At 45.1% G+C, this 19,507-nt stretch overlaps 1 protein-coding gene across 5 annotated transcripts in view; it reads left to right on the plus strand.

Moving 5' to 3' along the window:
* LOC120903489 overlaps positions 1-19,507 on the plus strand; it is a 154,688-nt gene that overhangs the window by 89,446 nt on the left and 45,735 nt on the right. For all 5 annotated transcript variants that reach the window (XM_040312953.1, XM_040312949.1, XM_040312950.1 and 2 more), the window contains one exon: positions 17,171-17,293. In XM_040312953.1, the coding sequence (XP_040168887.1) occupies positions 17,171-17,293 (123 nt within the window). The remainder of the gene's footprint in view (positions 1-17,170; positions 17,294-19,507) is intronic.

Consider the following 19,507-nt stretch of genomic DNA (forward strand, 5'->3'; position numbering starts at 1 on the left):
GTGTGGTGTGGTGGAAAAATGGGGAGTTTTTCTTCGTGCGTGACATCTCTTCGGGCTTCTTGCTTCTTCTCCGGCAACGCGCACACCTTCGAAACATGATCACACGAGTATTGCTCACGACCACAAACCATGCGACAACGAATGGTGGAGTGTGGCACAGGTGGCAGCGGCGCAAGCTTCCGTGGTGCGGGGTGCCGAACAATTCCCAATCGGAATTGCGGCTCCTGGGTTTTACTTTTTTTCGTTGTTTAATATAACATACAACGATTTCTTTCCCCCATGTTTTTGTTGGCCACCCGCCATATTGACTGTTTGCGAACATGTTGCCGGTTGTCGCCGTCTTCGTCGGACGACGCCGTTCCAATGTCGGACGGGTTAAGTTTTGCCGGTGAAAGCTGTAAAGATATGTTTTGACACCACGCACATGGGAACGATATGTTATTTTCACGGGCATTCACGAAGATAAATTGAACGGACGCGAGATTTGCGTTTCGGTTGAGCAAGTGCCGCTTGTTGAAACTTCGCCAAACGGGCTTTCCTTGAGGCCGCCGGTTTGTCGGGAATTTTTTTTTTTTTTTTGTGGGGCCAAAGTTTGCTGTTGTCAAGTGAGCTAATCGTTGAAATAAATTTGAATCATAAATAATGCTTTGGCATACATGGCCGAATAGTGTTTATTTTAATCTTGAAAAAAGGAAATGCCGGTGAAGTTGTCTGGGACATACAAAAATGAAGAATGTGATATTGAGCTGCTGGTGCGTCTTTCTCTATCTTCCTGCTGCAAAGCTTATATTTAGCTGTTTAGCTGAGCGCTCGGCCTGTTTACATAATTTTTATGTTTTTTTGTGAAGAATGCAAAATCATTCGAAATTCAAGGCGTGTCAGTTTTATCGGTTTTTTGGCAAAAAATCAACCTCCAAATGTCAATAACTCAGCCAATTTAGTCCAAAAAGCCAATTGATGATGCTTGAATAAATTAATATTTAAAATTTCTTTCTCTCTGAACATAATTAAATTGTGAAATGTAAAGAAGGATATTAATTTTATCTTTAAATTGGTTAAGTTACTAAACCTTAAACTAAACTTCTTCACTGAAGTACCATAAAACCAATATTTTAATACTCTTTGCGACTGTTTGATGTGGTACCGTTTGCAAAAAAACACACAAACACAGCTTCATAAATCATCGTTAGCAAAAGCAGTTCTACCACAGCGACCACAAAAACCGCACACACAAACTAACCCCGTCCCAGAGGTTGTCCTTCAGAGATGCGTTCAGCAAACTACCTGGCAAACTCCTCGGTCTTGCCGAAAAAAAACAGGAAAATAACTTGATACAACCATCATTCTCATCGTTGCAATGCCCCTCCACCATACCAAAACGATGGTTTCATTTCCATGGCTTTTGCGTGGCTCGTTCGCTCGGTCTGGTTCCGGGGATCACTCCACTTACTCAAATGTGGGCAAAATCCCCGGACTGTCACTATGCACAAACCAAAACCAAACGCCACACCGGCACAACACAACAATGTTTTGCATTCATGTGTTGGCAAATTTCGTCGCATATTTCATTTTTATTGCAAATTACACTCGGAGATGATGGAGTTTGGAGTTTGGAGAAAAACATAAGCGGGATTGATGTTGTCGCGGGGTGGTTTTGTTGGTTTTATTTTCGTGGTTAAATGTGTGTATGTAGTCCTACAGACAGTGATACAATCAACTCAACGTGTAAGGGGATTTTTACTCCATTCTCGTGTTTGGGAGGAGTAGATTCACTTGTCCTTCAAGTGTTTGTAAGTCAACCTGTTAGTCGAAAAAAGGACTGATACGGTTTCAAGATGATTCATTCTCTACAGACACATTGCACTTCTGTGTGAAAATAAACATCTCCGTGATCGTGTTTAATTGTTGCATAAACGGTAGTTAAAACATTTTCACTCCCGAATGTCCAAACCTGTCTGTTCCTCTGCTCGTTACTAACTACTCACGCACTCTGCCATAAACGAACGACGCATTGAACAGATTATTAAAATTCCATCAGTCGTATGTGCTCTACCGCCAAGAGGAGCCAGCTATAAATACTGTTTGTCTGATTTCTTTCGAACGCGAGGAATCCATCAATACGCACATCCATCGGCACAACACTCACTGCGGAACCACTTTCCACTCATAGGTCCATTTGTTGTGGCGTGTTCGCGCGCTAGACGTACGTGGAATTTGCGCCCGCTGCAGACGTTTTCTTCCATGACTCCCCTACGGTGGGACGTTTTAAACCGCTCCTGCTCCATACTGTCCTCCGCACTGCGCTTTATTCTATCACTCATCGCGCTGACCATTTCGATGACTTATGAACTTCGGTTCACCACCACTACTCGCCATTGCCAGTCGACGGCGACCACGCGCGGGTCCGGGGAAGTCTATTTTTGGGAGGTCTACTGGGAGTGCCGTTACGGTTCCTCGAAAAGTGCAACGCGCACACACGGTTTCCACCAAGTGACGATATTGCAACAACGGTCCGTTTTTTCGATGGAGAAAGAGAGAGGGAGTGAGGGTAGGTAATCGCTATTCGAACCGGAAAAGCGCACATTGAAGACGTGCCCAGCCGTGTGAGGTTTGCGTGTTGCCGCGCGTGTTCGTTAAACCGTTGCGCAACTTGAAATGGAGGAGACCCTATGGCGTGTCCACCCCACCCTGGGGCGGAGGTTGTCACAGAACCTCTACTATCGATCTAGGCGCGTTTGGTCAAGCGTTTCCATGCAGCTGTTTCAACAGCTCGCTCTCTTTCCTAACCTGGCTTGCGACCGTTGTTTCGTTAGTGTCGTAATATATGGGTCATGCTGAGGTGTTTGCGCACGGGAAACTGCTAGCCGCCTCTCTCTCTCGTGTGTCGCAAGGGACACGAGGGGGGGGGGACATTAAATTAAACTAAAATTCTAGGGAATCCCTCAAGTGTCATAAATGAAGTGTGTCTTGCGACTTACGACTTTCTTTCTCGGGCAGGGGACGTTCTGCTGTCCATCTCATTGTCAGCTCAGAGTTCTAAGGGAATGTAGGGAGCGTTGGAAGATTGTTTTGTTTAAAAAGCCCATCACCATTTAAATCTTTGCGTTAAATCCCACTCAACATTAATGTGACGAGTAGCCTTTGTTGGGGAGGGATTTAACACTAGAACTTTGACGTGATTTATTGGGGAGCTTGGTGTGTGCGGGAGATACAGGGCAATTATAAATCTCTGTTTGTTTGATAGATGTCACTGTGGAAGTTAAAAAGAGAGTGACAGAGAGAGCGAGTCGGAGTTCACTCACTCAACAAAGAATTTAAAATGCATAAACGCAACGCAAACGTCCGCGTGGCATCAAATGACACGTGTGTGTGTAACCACAACCGCAAGCTCATTAAACGAGTTATTCTAACCTCGGTTTCCATATCGATTTAAGGCTAAAGCAAACAACCTGTTCTGACAAATTCCGCTTAACGGTTAAATTAAGTACAAACGGGATATAATGTGTTGGGCAATCAATCTATCTTGATTAGCATCCCCCCAATGTGTAGGTTCGATTTTGTGAAAACATGCACACGATTGAGTATTTCATAGGTTTAGGTGGGAGACCACCGACCATCGTGTGTGTGTGCATGTTTGCCTGTTTGTTGGCCCTTTGACCTTGCACGTTCTCGTTTTCCATTAGCAAGCTGCCGTCGGAAGCTGGCTCGAGGCAACCGCCCCTACCAGAGCGCACTTCTGTTCAAACATAATGGCAGTTTTGTGTAATCTGCCGTTGGGTTATTTCAAGTACACTGGAGCACCGGAGCCTGAAGGGATAACGCGTCAACAGTTTCCACACCGTGCTGTGGCCGGTTTAGATGTAGAAAGAGCTCCCTGATTGCATACAGAGCAGTTACCACGTTGATGAATTCATGATTGATCGAATGATGCTATGCGTGATCAAATAAATATCCTAGTAATGGTGGAACCCAGGATAAGCCTTGTTAATTGCTACAAGGGACGTTAAATTTGATGTTGAAAAATTTAATTTGTTTTCAAGCAAGATAATGCTGCTATCTCAATAAAAGCGCACGGGTCATTTGGGATACTTGAGGCATTCACTCAATAACGACCAATTGTAAATTGGGAACGGAACACTCACACGCGAATCTTGCAATAAACATCCCCATATCACAATGTAACGCATAGTGTGCTCGGGGCAGTCTCGCCGCGTTCCAGAAGCCAAACCGTGCAAATCCAATTAATCTTCGTTCTCTTTTCCACGACCTCGGGGGCAGGTTCCTTCATCTCCTCCATCTCGGGACCACCATCGCACCAAGGTCCAAAGATCTGAGGCAATGATTTCCACGTCCATTACACCCCCTACGGTGGTGTGTTGTGTCGAGAAATACCAACACGAAAGGAGAGGAAAAGTGCAGGCTCGTACTTTTTTTCTCTTTTTGCTTTTTACTCAACATTTTGAATTGTCCAACCTGTATTTGATCGCCAGCGTGTGTGTACACAGAAACAACACGCGGACTGCCTGTGACTTTCGGGATGTGATAGTATCTCACTGGTGTACCGGTTCGCTGGATCCAGGCTTTACACCGGTACCAATTTCTTGTTCTCCACCCTGGAGGAAGGCCTTTCTCTATGCGTTTCTCTCTCTTTGGGTTTTGTGGTTCAGTTGGCGCATACATGATAAGGGACCCCTTCACATGTACGTAAGTCAACCACCAACATAATACCAGCAGCTGTGTCAGCTGCAGGCAAGTGGTCAGTTCTTGCGTGTCCTTCGCACAGCACCGTTGGTACAGGTTTCTGCCCCAAACCACCGCGACAATGGAGCGCGAATGTACAAATGCCGCTGGACTGCACTCACGAACTAGGTCCGCTTGGTTTGGGGGATATGTTTTTTACCCATGCTCTCGGTGCATAGTTGCCAGTGGCACCAAGTACACCAAGCTTGTTGGTGGTGGAGGTGGAGCATGATGTGTGTGTTTGGGTCCGGTTTGAACAAGGGTGACCTGCTGCAACTGTACTTGAAATTGTTGGAAGGCTTTTGGGAAGCTGGTTTCATGCAGCGCAAGTATTGATTTCTGTGTTGAAGCGTATCTTGAAGCTGAATGTCTGTGAGGTATTATGGAGGTCAGTTGAGCATTTGAATTCTTGAAGATACATACTCCAGTGAGACAAATCATTCTATTTTTAGTTTGATGACTTCAAACCAGTAATCTCAAATGTGTGATTACTGACAACCTTCGCAAATTCCAGTAATTCTACGAAGATTCTTTAACTCGTTGAAAATTCCTGGAGGCGCTAAAAGGATGAAGATGAAGACAGCAAATAGTAGAAGCAGTCATCTTCCAGCTTTAACACTCGCTTAATAAATTGCTGCCTCAAATCAGCACGCACGCAGCCAAATGTGCGAAGCATCCTCATCTCTCTTAAAGCGAAAGAATCAAGAAAAAAACCCGCCAAAACCGAACACTCCAAAAACAAAACCATAAACAAAGATAAACTTCTTCGGTGCACGAGATTTCATTTCAGCTCTTTGCGTTGTGTTTGGCATCGGGCTCACAGGGTTTCCCCTCATTTCGTGGTGCCGCTCTAACGATTAATCTTCCAGCCGTTTGAGCCTTTGGCGCCAACAAATGGTGCGATGAGTCACCGGTGGTGTTCACGGACATCCTCCTGCCTTGCGTAGCATCGTTTCTTATTATCCCCGCCGGCTATAATTTGGACGCCATATAGACACGGGATTAGAGGAAATAGTTTCTCTCTTCCCCCTTTTTTCTCCTAAAACGGCTGCATCGATAAAAACGATGTCCACCATTAAATGGCGATTATGATAGCTTCAACGATACGACGAACCGAGAAACGTACTACACGACGAGAGATGAGTTGGGTGTTTGCATTTAGAGTCGGTTCCGGTTCTTTTTTTGGGGGGGATGAAACCCGCACTCACACACACAGCGTCGATGACGGGAGACGCTTTACGTGCTGTGCCATAATGTGGAGGGATTTAATTAATTTCCTATCCTTCCTGCTGTCTCCCTCACACCTTTCTCTATAGCCCTTTTATCCGACCAGCTCGTAAAAGTGTGTGACGTGATGCTGCGACATAAATAGAACGGAGGCTCCAGGCGTGCGCTCGGATCGTGTGGAAGTTGATGATGGAAGGAATGGTTTTTTTTTGTGCAAAAAAACATAACCTGGAAGAAACGCGCCGCTTCACATGGGGCGTCACTCACGCGCAGCACGAGCAGTGTTAGTCACGAGATATTTTTGTGTGTTTGCACACAACTGTGCGACGTTAATTGCACAATACTGCAATTATTTTTGGGATGACTTGCAGCGTACTTACATCACCATTACTGAACAGTTGGTTCCCGAGGAATCCTGTTGGGAAAGGTTTCTTCTTAGACGTCATAATTTCTCCCCGAAAAGCCATTATAATATGTCAATCAATTTTTGTAGTGTTTCCACCAACCCACTTCTCCCATTGTTGCTAGCGTGTCCAGTTGTTGGCGCATCTGGGTGCCTATTTTATGATGACAAGCGTTCAAGTCTGTCCCCTCCACGCGGTACAATATAGCGAGCCTCTGCAAGGGATGGGAAATGGATTTCAGTATGATAATCTTTCAACCCAGTGATAATGAATATTAATGCCATTCTGGTGGTTATTTATGGTGATTATCGGTGATGTCCGCGTGTTGCGTTTGCGGTCCAGCCAGACTGGGGGAAAGCCTAGCCATTGGACACAGCTGTCACCACGCTCCCCCGTGGGCGAGTGCTTAAATAATTAAAGCATGTTTAATACTGCAGCTACATAATTCGTTGTGCTATCACCTTTACAGATTACAGTCTTTCGTGATTGAATTGTAGGACAAGGGTTTATCAAGCGAATTGGAGTAGTCATGTTTATCATTGTGTGCCATGAATGCATAATGAACAGCCAAACAATGGTGCTTGTTTTCTGGGAAGCATTTCAGATCTGTCACCTAAATATCGTCTTTAAAAAGCGGGGCACAACTTTCACTGCTCGCTACACACCAAGTGGTTGCAATCAACTTGTCATAACTTCATTGGCGTCACTGAATGCGCTACCCCTCTACCGGGCGCGGCAGAATGGCTTTTCCCGAATCTTGCAAATGAAAAATGAAAATAAATAAAAACCCCATCTTTCACTCGCCGTTTTGCGCACAGGTCTGGGGGAAAAAGGTGAGAGGGTTTTCCGTTTTGCGGTCCGTTTCGGATGGTGTGTCCCAGTCGTATGCTGTTGGGATGATGTTGCATTGGCTGAAAATAGCACACACCATCGCCCAGACCGTTGGAAGACGGGTCTTTAGACTAGGTCGAGAAGAAGAGCATCACGGGCATCACAACAACACGGATTCTAAATGCGGGCCAATTTTTCACACGTCCTCTTACCAGTTGGTGTGATCGCAGGGTATCGAAGTCACAGAAGTCACCCAGTTCAGAGCGAGCGGGAAGAAAATACTGGAGCAAAAAATTGGTTATTGCTTTTCGACTGCAACAAAATGGAGCGAAGCAGATATCTCTCGCCCAACTACAGAACTGCTTCGTTCGCCGAAATGGACGGAATGAATCAATTCTATTCCCTTTGCAAATGGAATGAAACATTTTCAGTTGTGAAGAAAAATAGAACTTTGACGATAGTGTTTGGTACAGATTCGCCGTCATCTTGCCACCTTTCGTACGTAGTACGGGAAGTATCGTTATTAGGTAACACCAACAAAGCCCTCAAAACGCTGGCATGGCGTCTGTTCGATGTAGCAACAACACATTGCTTCTACTACTTACCATCAAACTCATGACAACGACGAAGATGTTGCTGATGATACTGCTGGGGGCACGAAGCTGGCGGTAGTGATGAGATCATATCAGAAAATAAGCCGGCATGAGTAAGAGGTTTTTTTTTATTATTATTTCGCTCTTGTTGCCCTTTCCGAATTCGTGAGGAGTTTTATGCGCGCTTAGCGGCCCGCAACCAAGCCGATCATCGTCAATTGTTGTCGTGCTCTAGTTGGTGCGCGCTTGATACCGATTTGATCAACCAGAGTATGTGATAATATCGTCCAACCCGAAATTGATTGTCTCGATTTCCGCCGGTGTCGCTGGGTGGTGGAAAGCCGAGGAAACACGTGTGTGTGTGTGGGTCCTAGATTTACAAAATCGAGCCCACCCCTGCTATTGTTACGTATGGCTACGATGGTGGATGAAATGAACAGCTGGTTACGAGCCGAATTGTTTGCTTTTTAATTATTTCGATCTATAGGAGCTCATCGTCATAACACTGATGGTTGGTGGTTAATGCTCCGGAATAATTGAATCATAAAATATGTAATTTGAAGAACCTGAAGCTGTGTTTAATGTAGCAGCGACCTTATGTCGCTCTACTCTAGTTACTGAAGCTTTGTACAATTTATGCAAATATTGGAAAAAACTGCCATTTCGTTCAATGGGAACCTCTCCAACAACCACAACCGTGACATCAAATCCAATTTCCTTTCTTTTCCAACAGCTAACGTTCCCAATGTATCTTCTTGAGTTTCCAATAAATACTTAACCAGAATGCAGTGATTGTGTTTCGAGTGTCCGATACCGTATCGTTTTACCGTTCCGCGCACCAAAGTCAATTAATTTGTGTCAACTGTGTGCGAACCTAGTCAGTTAACGAGATAGTTACACCCGACAAACCGAGTTCCATCGTTTATGTTTTGTGCAATTAACAAATCCAGAAAGCGTTGCCTTGGGACGTTCTTCCAAGGTTGCGGGTTCATCGTTTGGCCACTTTCTCGGACATCGTCCAAGAGTTCTTGGAAATACTGTACATTACTGCACACAACAAAACTTCTTCTCAAGTCCGACTCAAGGCACAGACGCAATGGCTTACGCAAAGTGACAGTGTGTCACCTTCGACAGCAGTGTGAGCAGTCGTCTAATTAGCGTACCGGCACACCGGTCAGAAAAGTGTTGAACCCAAGAATGACGTCTTCGTTTCCAGTGTCTTGCCTGTAACGTCTCGGTCTCCGTTAAGGCGCAAAATCCCACCCAAATAAAGTGTGATACGCTTCGACGTGGTTCAATGGGGCGCTCTCATTGGGTCGATCGGTACTGGTGCTGGTGCTAAGGGGGTACGGCGTTGTACATCGGCACGTTGTAGTGTAGGCCCCTCAATTATCCCGCCATGGGAGCGCACGGTTCGAAGGAGAAGCTGAGCCGATCCGCTTCGGAACGCTACGTTCACACGCAGGTCATCGAGCGGGAACGGTTCGGCAGTTTCGGCAAACGCGGTCGCGGAGGTAAGTGCACACGGGTCGTACGCCCTCGGCTCAGGGGCACGGGGATGCAAACCACCATAAAACAGCAGCGAGAGCAACGACGGCGACAGCTGGGTTGGGGGAAACAATTTTATTACAACGGACACAGTGCCGACCGAGAGGAGCTCGCCTATTTTTATTTTTTTTTTGTTGAGTGTGGTCGGTTTGCTTCGCTTGCAACTTTGTGGTGTGGTGTGTGCGGTGCCGGCGAACGTCCCGGGAAAGCGTCCCGGGATGGGGACATGATCTTGGCGGAAAATTTGCATACAAAACAATTGGCCGGAAAAGGAGCTGATAAATTTTTACCACCTTTTTGTTTGTGCAGTTTGTGTTCCTTTTATTTACAGCGGGGTCATTGGGTACATTTCGTGGTACAAGATTTGTGATTGTCCTCCGGGGAAGTTATTTTCAGACTACAACGGTGTAGGAAGTGCCGTTTGTTTTAACGCGGCAGGTTTTATACACAGATTCTGAATGATTGATGTCTACTGCATAGTGATTAGTATGGAATGCAACAAACAATACTGGAGGAAGTACTGGAATTTTAAGATTCTTTTATAAAGAATCATATTAAATAGGTTTAAATAGGAATTAGGTTTAAAAGAACATTACCCTAATATCTTTTTTTCATAATATTTCTAAGGAAAAAGCAGGCAAATGTGTTGTAAATTTATTCTCAATTGAAGTATCTTTAATAACACAATTAACATTTTTAGTATTTTTAAATACACTAAACCTGGAGCAAAACTATAACAACACGAACAAACCCTCTTGCTTTCACGCATCGTTATTTCAACGTTATTTCAACCTAAATAGCCAAATTTGCTTATGCAGCTAATTTTGGCATGCTGAAGAATTCGCTGCTTGAATTCGCACTTTTGCGGTAGATAAACAGCATCAAAGCTCCAGGTGGTCCTTCTAAATAGCGCTTAAGCAGCTTCCTTATGCCACGGTGCCAGAGATTATTTTTCTTTGTGTTTTATTTTCAAGCAAGCGTCATCGATGATATAAACAACAAGATTTGTTTCGTTTAAGCACATATTTTTAAATCCTTTGTATTGATGAATTACACAAAATTTCACACAATTTACTGTACAATAACAATTACTTCACTCAATATTATTTCTTCAAATCTAACTTGTGCAGCAGCAATGAGATGATCGACGGCCTCAGTCTTAAAAACTTTGACAAGAGCCACATTGAATCGATGTCATACATTGAAAAGCTATAAAGTTCGACCAAGTTTGGTACACGTTCTTAACAAGCCTTGCACATAGTGCTAATCAGCCGCAAACTTCCAAAGAGTTCCGTGTGCTTGCTAGAAAGCTTTATGGTTCCACCAAGTACCGTTTCATCTCTTAATCACCCATAAAGTACGACATCGGAACGATTTTGCGTTAAACAGCCCCAAATCAGCTATGTTTGGAGTACGACCTGGCTATTTGGGAACCTTCGAAGAATAGGTTTTATTTTTATTTTATTAAAATATTCATTGATAGCTACGATAGTACCATAAAACCATACAAATACAATGGCTCTATACAAAAAAATCTAAATGCAAAGGAATTTTAAGTCAACTAATGTTACTTTTAAACACAACCTAAAACTGGCGTTAATGAGATGCGAACTGGTTGAAGTGCGTGCTGTAGTAAAGCAAAACATGCAAACCGCAAACCGAGCAAAGGATGGTTGTTAGCGATGTTACTTAAACACAACGTTATAAAAGTGAAAGCTTTATTTTTTATCACTGTAATATTTTTGCGTTAATTTATCTTTTTTTTTACCATCCAAGAAAAACACATTTCCATCCAAGCATCGTCAAAATACTGTAGCGCATGTTGATCTGTGTAGCAAATGTGAAGCAGCATAAGCTCATAAAAACTGGGTACAAAGATTCATTTTTTTTTTTTTTGCAAATCGAAAAAGTACAACCGCTTTCTTCAATCTGCAATCTGGTGGAATATTTTACCCCGTTTTGAAGGTGTTCCGCTGCAATCGGTGCAGCCGCCCCCCAGGGGGGATGTTTAACCCGCAAAAGTCAATCCACAGATGGATGGATCCATCCATGTGCGCATACTTTCAACCGTTCAGGGACCGATCAGGGAAAGGAAAAATGTGATGCTTGTCTGTCTCGGGAGGGTTTTTTGTTGCTGTTGTCATGAACCACAATCGTCTTAAGACGCCTTAAGGGTATTGCACACGCTCAAGCAGTCAATGAACATGCCGTACCGGATGGTGTGTGTGTGTGTGTGTGGTATTGGTACAAGTGCAAAATTCCATCCGATCGATCCAGCTCCAGTTTGGTTGGTGTGTGGCCTTCGGCGTTCGAAGGTTTGGTGTTTGGTGAGATAAAAAAGGGCTTGCTATTATTTCGTTCAATTTTTTGTAGCGAGTTTCTCTCTGTCCCGTCTGCGATGCAAAAAAAACACCCAGCAGCTCATCTGTGCCGGCCTTCATCCGCGTCGAATGGTCTGAAGGGGTACACGGTCGTCACACGCCTGCTCCAGATGCATAGGAATTATAATTCATTTTCACGCCATTCGCAACGCCACGGTGAAACGCGTTACTTTGTACGCTGTGCCGGGGCGTGTGTGGGTGGAGATGGTGCACAAAAATCAAAGCTGCGAAAATGCAAAACTAAACATATCATTCATGCGCGCCGCATGTTTTTTTTTGTGGTGGAACATTTAAAGAGGATGAAGAGAGAAAAAAGCCAACATCATTGATGCAAGCAAGAGCAAAAGTGTCTACACAGGAGAAGCAAACAACGCACACACAATTGTGGAGATCTGTAAGACGAAATGTTGCAAACGCTAAGGTACCAACAACAACATCAAAAAAACACACGTGTGCACGTTCAGCGAGGCTTTCAATGCTGCGCGAAAGCGGAGAGTCAGAAAACCAGATGCTTTAATAAACGTCAATTATGCAAATTCATTTCCAGCCAATTTGTGTATCACCACCGCGTGTGCGTGATCGCTGCGAGTGTGAGTGATGGTGCGCGGCGCACAAGTGCTTCGAAAGTCACTCGGTTGGTGGCGTTTGGTTTGGTTGAGCCTTGCATACCTTCCAGCAAACAGGTCGCTTGATTTACTGACATTGGACTGACTTTACGGTTCGGTTTTTGGGCTGATTACTGGTTTGAGCGGCCGCCGCGACCACTCTTGTTAGTTTAATTAAGCTGGGAAGCACCTTTAAATGTACGGTTGCCGATGATGAGAGGCTCCTGGGCAGAAAAAAAAGGGTTGCGCTTGAAAGTTCATAATCGAGTTGAAAAGGTAAGGTGCACACTAATGAGGATCAGGTGACGAAAATTAGGTTGTTTGTCGCAGGTGGTGACAGGGCGGTGTTGTGTTTTTCCTTTCTTTCGTTGAAGTGGGGCGTGCGAATGTACGACTAATTAACGGTTGCCAGTTCAATATTGGTGGGAGAGCTTAGATAAAGAATACGATTGTTTTAGTACAATAAATACTCTCTATTTTGAGTAGCTTTCAGCAGTAGTAGCGTCATTATGGTATGATATTGATTATCATTATTGAGTAATCCCATAGCATAAGATCTCTTTAATTTAATGTATTAATTCAAGCATAACAAATAAAGCTTCTGGAATGATACGGCCAACTAGGCCCTTCCTTTGAGAAAAATAAAACAGCATCTGGGTTCTAGCGATAAGGATTTCTGAAGAATGAAGAGCAATTTAATGCTTTTTATGAAGTGCATTTATTATTTATAAATATATGAATTATTTTTCAATATTTGTAACATCGTTTACCTTGAGATGTTGCTTGATAGAGACAACATTAGAACACAAACTACATGATGGACGACTTAGCCGCGGTACCATTGATGCACTTATGACATGAGTTGGGATAAAGGATTGACAATATCTTAGTTGCCTCTTGACCTTCTTGTGATTGTTTTAGACAACATTTTAGATCATGTTCTTTGTGTTGCTCAAATTTTACATTATGTCGACTACAGAATTCATTTAAGATACTATGTTATAACTTATTTGGAAATAATGTTCCGTATATTGGATTTCATTCTAAGTTCTAAAATGTTTGATTGGCCTTAATTATCAATTTGAATTGTAGCTAGATATTCAATAGCCACAGGAAAACAACTACGGATAGATCTCCGACATACTTGGGTTCAATTTATAGACGATTTGGAGCTCCAAAATAACCATTCAAGATAATTATAAATGTATGCCAAGAGCAACCTAATGCCGACCTACCATTACACAGAATCTACTTACACCCGTTTGGGTAGGATTTACTTTGAAGTGGCAGCCACTGTTTGAATCCTTTCACCCACTAGGCGTCTTCCTTTACCAAGTCTCCACTTGAACCTACCTTCTTCACCGGGCAAAGCACATGTTCGGCACTAAATCAAAACCGCCCCATCGATAGTAGCTGCTCTAATTGGAACTTGTCCTTCTGCAGCACATTTCGGTAGCACACAAACATTTAGCCGAGCAGCCGCACTCGGCCCATATCGCGGAATTCATGTCATTGCCACCCGCTATCGCCAAGGCGTCCCGCGAAAAGTACATTTCCATATCACTACTACTGCCGACATGGCGCCAATGTTACCAAATCCCCACGGTCGTACGGAGCGTATGTGTGCTACCACCTACCCAGCCAGCCAGTGTAGCCAGAAACGCAGAAAGTGGCCCGATTTGGGTGCCTTTGGTCGTATTGATTAGCAATTAAAGAGAAACCAACAGCATACTCCAACACTCCGAAACCCTTGCCCATGTTCCCGTGGCAGGAACGAAGATGCCCGGAGGCTATAATTATGTGATGTCGGGTGTTTGGTGCTTGTCTTGCGATCCCCCCGGCCAAGACGAGGGACTCGAATGCCGCTCGCTTCCTAGCAGCGTCTTTAATTACCGGTTTCGATCCCGCGGGTGAGGTAAGTAAGATATCGGAAGATATCAAGTCTTCTCCACTCGGAACGTATGCACAGCCGATGGGAACACACGGTTGGGGGTGCCGGTTTGTTCAAATGTGGAGGTTTCTGTGCAGCTCCAATGGGTTGCTTTCAGTGGAATAGTAGAGTCTCACCGCACAAGTCGTCACCGGACCATGTCAGTACGGCGGCCGAGCGTAGGCTGGGTTTGAATTTCAAACGCAAACGCTAAAAGGGGGAAGAACTTTTCAAATAACTATGCCATTTAATTACATCCTTTGGGAAATGTGGATTAATCAGAAGCTGTGTTGGTTGATAAATATGTGCATGTATTTTGCAGGTGAAGCTGGTCTCCTACACAGGGTTTGGGCATGGTCTATTACCTTGAGCGAATTCCAAATTCGGTAGCCCCAATTGTTTACGAGGCAACAAGCAAAATGGTTTACGCCTCCGAGACGTCTACCTTGAACCATGAAATTATCATCCGATTGACCCTTTTATTTAACGCAATGCGCACCAAGCACTTATTCCAAAACTCTGTAGAAGCAACAAGGTCAGTGCATAAATTGTTGCTAAATCTTCGAATTATTTCGTCCCTGTGGTATATTCGAAGAGGTCCAACAGGTCTTCAAAACACAGATCTTACTAACGAAAGTATTAAATTAACCATATTGTATGCGTTGTGCGTTACCTTCTCTTTGTAAAACTATCTCAAACAGTGTGAAACCGAGGGCGTAAAACAATTAGAATAATCTCTTCTAAACCCGTCTTTGCCGCCAGTGTCAAGGTAACGATTTCCGGCACACTCTGAGGCACTAGGCATAGGCACTCGGTGTGACCCCTCGCATCGTCCCAAGAAAAGTGGAATAAAATTGAATTGCATTAGTTCATTAAAACGTCATTCCCAATTCAATCGTCGCCTCGGTTTGGTGCGCTACACGCCGTCCGCTTCCGGGGGCCGCGTTGTTTTCGTGTTCGCTAATTGTTGCTGTGGAACAATCGAGAAACTGCACCTCTAAACAACGGTCTGGGGGAGGGGGGCTCCTTGTACGGGGACTGTCAATCCCACACGCTAAAAAGGAGGGTTAGGAGAAGAAAATTTTCTACCAACAAAAGCGAGGGTGTCGGACCGGGTCAAATCTGGCGCACTGACTGGTTAGTGGTACGGTTCGTTGCGTTCCAGTAGGTATCCCATAACCGTCGTCTCCACTTTCAGCTTGACCAGCACAACGGAGGTCTGGCTTAGAAGTAATAAGCTCGTTATTTATTACGCCCAAGTGCCAGTGCTAGCAAGAAAAGGTTTCAAACGCAATAGACAACCACTAGCATGAGTGGGATATATTTGCGTCGGTGTGGGCACTTGCTGTTGGTAGTGGCCGTTGCGTCCAAAGTTGTGTGGATTATTCGGATGGTCTAATCGCTAGCGCTGGGTACCGTGTAGTTGGAACTAGCAGCTTTAAGTAGCATCTAGTAAGTCATATTGATTGTATGGCTCATCGTGCAATCTGAAGCTACGTTTTCAGCTCTCTAGTCAAGTCGCTGCATAAAGCAGTCACAGATGGGTATGGGAATAAGGGGCAATATGAGCATCTTAAGCAATTTCATCAACTCTTACTTTGCTAGTTTAATACTTTACAAAACACAAAATATCTTTTATTAGAGGGGTTTTTAGGTCTGATGCTTTTAGCGCGCTGTCATTTTAGTGAATCTAGGGTGATGAGAAGTAGATTCTATTACCCCTAGATTCCTCGTAGATTCTAGATACTCTTCTAGACACTTTGGGACACATACACTTTGGGAATTCCAAGTGGATTCTAAGAGTGCCATAGAATGTACTTCCCGTCCCCCTGAAAACTCCTGTACAAGGAGCCCTTTTTTCCCCACATGTCCATTTTGTCCCGTTTTGCCCTCTACAGTTCACAAAAGCGCAAAGTGCGCTAACAAATAGTGTTGGGGTGTAAATTGTAGATCAAATAGTATGCATGCCTGTCCGTGTGTGTGCGCGCGAGCGCGCGTGTTTGCAGTAGTGCTAGCTACTCTGGGGGCAGACATGCGACCGCCATCGCATGATCTTGAATTCTTGACATAACCTCAAATCGCCCGCGCTTAGTCTTGTGCGCAGTGTGCGAAGGTCTTAGGAGGAGCAACCGTCCCTCGCGTACGAGCACCATTGGAGAGGAACAGTAGGCAAAAATGGAGACGTACGTTTGATGTCCCAAAAGCTAAGATCACTTTCGAGGAAAGCACACGGTACAAGAGGGTACTTATTGTGTAGAACCTCGAGATGATTGAGGATCGTATCTCTCTCTCTCGCTCGGGAATTAGGTTAGGGTCAGGGAAGAAATAAGTACGGTCATCCCTGGCTAAAGCAAAGAGTAAAGTAGCAGACAAACCGAGATTGAAGATAGCAGCAGCAACCTCTTCTTTGAGGGCGACAGCATGCTTAAGATGCGTGTGGCATGAGGAAGTGGCCTTTGCCAGCGAAGCGTCGTATCAACTGGCGGGCGCAACGATAAATTTTGCAAAAAAGTAATCTGACAGCACAATGGGGTAATTCCTTACCGCGCTGGTTTGCTGACCGTTCGCTCTGAAGCACGATTATGCTAATGCTGATCTTCCGGCTGGTGGTATTAGGACGTGTCCCATACATGTTTCTGCTTAGACTAGACGTTCGCGTAATGAGAAAATAATATGTATTTATTTATAGTTAGTGTACCAACTTTGAGATACTATCGAACAACAAATGGGCCGTTGAATACCTGGGTATCTTTGTTTGATAAATCTCTTTCCAACGCACTGATTGTTCTTGGGAGTTAGGTGGGAACACCTGTGCTTGACGTCGTACGGGAATAATCGGATTGGTGTGAAGAAGAATAGAAAAACTGTCACAAACCCTAACCTTTATGTGTCTAATTTTTCTCTCTCCCAGGACCAGCCAAAAAGCGAGATGTGCGCACAATTAACTCTTCATCCAGCGACCTGGGACCGCCGTCCAAGACGAATGGCGCACAGCCGGCACGGAGCAGCGCAGCCCGGGCGGCTGCCGCTTTGCGTAAGTACCCAAGTACCCGAGCTTTTGTAAAAGTTCACCACCCAACCCACCACCCACTAGATTATTGTCATTTTCCATTAGCCAAGATGGTCAGGAGATGGCATCGCTAGATATATTCCCTCCTTATCCTCCCTTTTCGGCATCAACTTCGTGGCCGTCGCCCGCCAATTTCTCATGGGCAGCTCATTTCCTGTGGTAGCGTAGTTGCCTGTTTTCTTTTTTTTCATAAATTACGCTCATCCATTCAATCGGGGACTTGCTTGTGTTGCTGTTTGCGTTGATCACCGAGGGTGAGGTCCCGGGATCGAATCGGGGACACGCAGGGACCGGTTGCAAAGGCAAATTTGCATCCACTCGCTGCTGCACTCTCTAGAGCGCTGTGGGAACGCAAGCGCCAGGAAGGAGATGGTGCAGAAGGTGGAGAGCACTCCAGATCTGCAAAGCAACGAAGGCTAACCAGTTCTTTTTCTTCCTTTGCTCCTTTGAAATCTCCGCTCCCGAGCAGATCTGGGTGTGGAAAGTTGCCATAATAATAATACCACCCGCTCTGTACCGGACCGGACACAGCACCAGGGAACCAGTCCTGGAACACGCCGCTAGAATGCCAGCCCATGGCACAACAGCACCATCAGCCGTGGAGTAGCCGTTGCAGAAGGTTGCAGGAGGTTAAACTGAGGGCGATTTACTTTATGCTTTCCGGTTGTTGTTGCTCGTCGTTCGTCTCTTCTCCTCTCCATATTCCATTCATTCGGCGACAAAAGAGAGGGGCCAATGTTGTTGGCCCTTTTTGCTCCACCAGTGCGCTCTCTTTCTGGCAACAGGCCGGTGATGTGTATGGCCAATTCCGTTAGCTCTCTGTCGGGCTGTGTTGGGTTCGGTCAGTGTTGGTCGTTAGCAGTAGGCGCTTGGAAAGGTACATTTCACGCTCCACAACGCTCGCACACCAGAGCTGCCTTGGATGGATTTCCATTCCCCTGGAAGATTTGCCATGCTGGGACGCGCGCTTCCGTAATACGGTAGTTGGCGGCGCGCGTGATGGACTAGCATGGTAGCTGGTAGCACTCACACACTGTTGGGTACCTTCCGCGCTTGTCATAACGCATTCACCGGCCGGCGATATATCTTTGGAGCCCGCAAAAAAAAAAAACAGTACGCCCCTCCAGGGCGTATAGATTTCGTTCCATATACCGACCGGATTGCAATGCACAATAAGCTCCAAGACTCACTGTAGACTGCAGAGTTGAGTGGTGTATTTGCAACTAAGCAAGGTTGCGAGGTGAGTTGCAGATGCGGGTAACATCTTTTGTATTTCCGTCCCATCCGAATGGATGAAATAGTACCATGGCAAACCATTCGCATGGTCTGGAACGGAAGAATGCACAATGGCACACAAGAATGCCGGGCCCGGATTGCGTCGCAAATCGCAAGAGAAAATCGCTACAGCAGCTTGCATAACGATTTCTTCACTCACAGCTCGCCAGCATATTGGGTTGGGTATGGCCCTCTATTTCGGAGTGGAGCGAGAGAGCGAAGGAAGAAACGAAATCCGGTGGATAATGCAATGAGAAATGCATTTGCAAATGGTGAATGCTAGCTTTTCGGTCGCTGTGCGGTGCTCTATGCATGAGCATTGGCACGAGAACGCATGGGAGTTTGTATATTTATTGATGTTAAGTGAACGAAGACTGCATTGAAGAGCCACTGCCTGGGTGGCTGGATGAAATGCACATCCCTTGAGTGTTTATATGCATGAATGAGATGCTTGAACTTCTGCCCTAGAAGGTAAATTGTGGAAATTCACATGGATGTCTAAGGCCACGGTTTGAAGTTGCCATAAACAAGCGTAAAGTGCTCCAGACTTTCTACATAAACAAGCTCCTGTGCTCGTTCAATTTCCAATCATATTCCTATTAAAACAACTTCAATAATTTCAACCGGATATTACGCTTTACCGGAAAGGATGGCAGCGTTTTATAATTGCCGACAGAAGAGGAAGAGAGACATGGGGATGAAGAAAATAAAAAAAAAAAACACTACTCTCAACTAGATCGCTATTTACACGCCGCGTGCTTGTGTCGTGTTTAGTTTCGTTGAAGTTTCGCCGGCCCGAGGTGCATCCCGTCCCTGTTTGCTGATTTCTTCACCCTTGCTCGCGCAACCCAATACCCAGCTCAATGGAAGCCGAGATGAGCTAATGGCAGAAACAGGTCCCAT

The sequence above is a fragment of the Anopheles arabiensis genome, chromosome 3 (genome assembly GCF_016920715.1).
Source record: "Anopheles arabiensis isolate DONGOLA chromosome 3, AaraD3, whole genome shotgun sequence".
NCBI classification, from domain to species: domain Eukaryota; kingdom Metazoa; phylum Arthropoda; class Insecta; order Diptera; family Culicidae; genus Anopheles; species Anopheles arabiensis.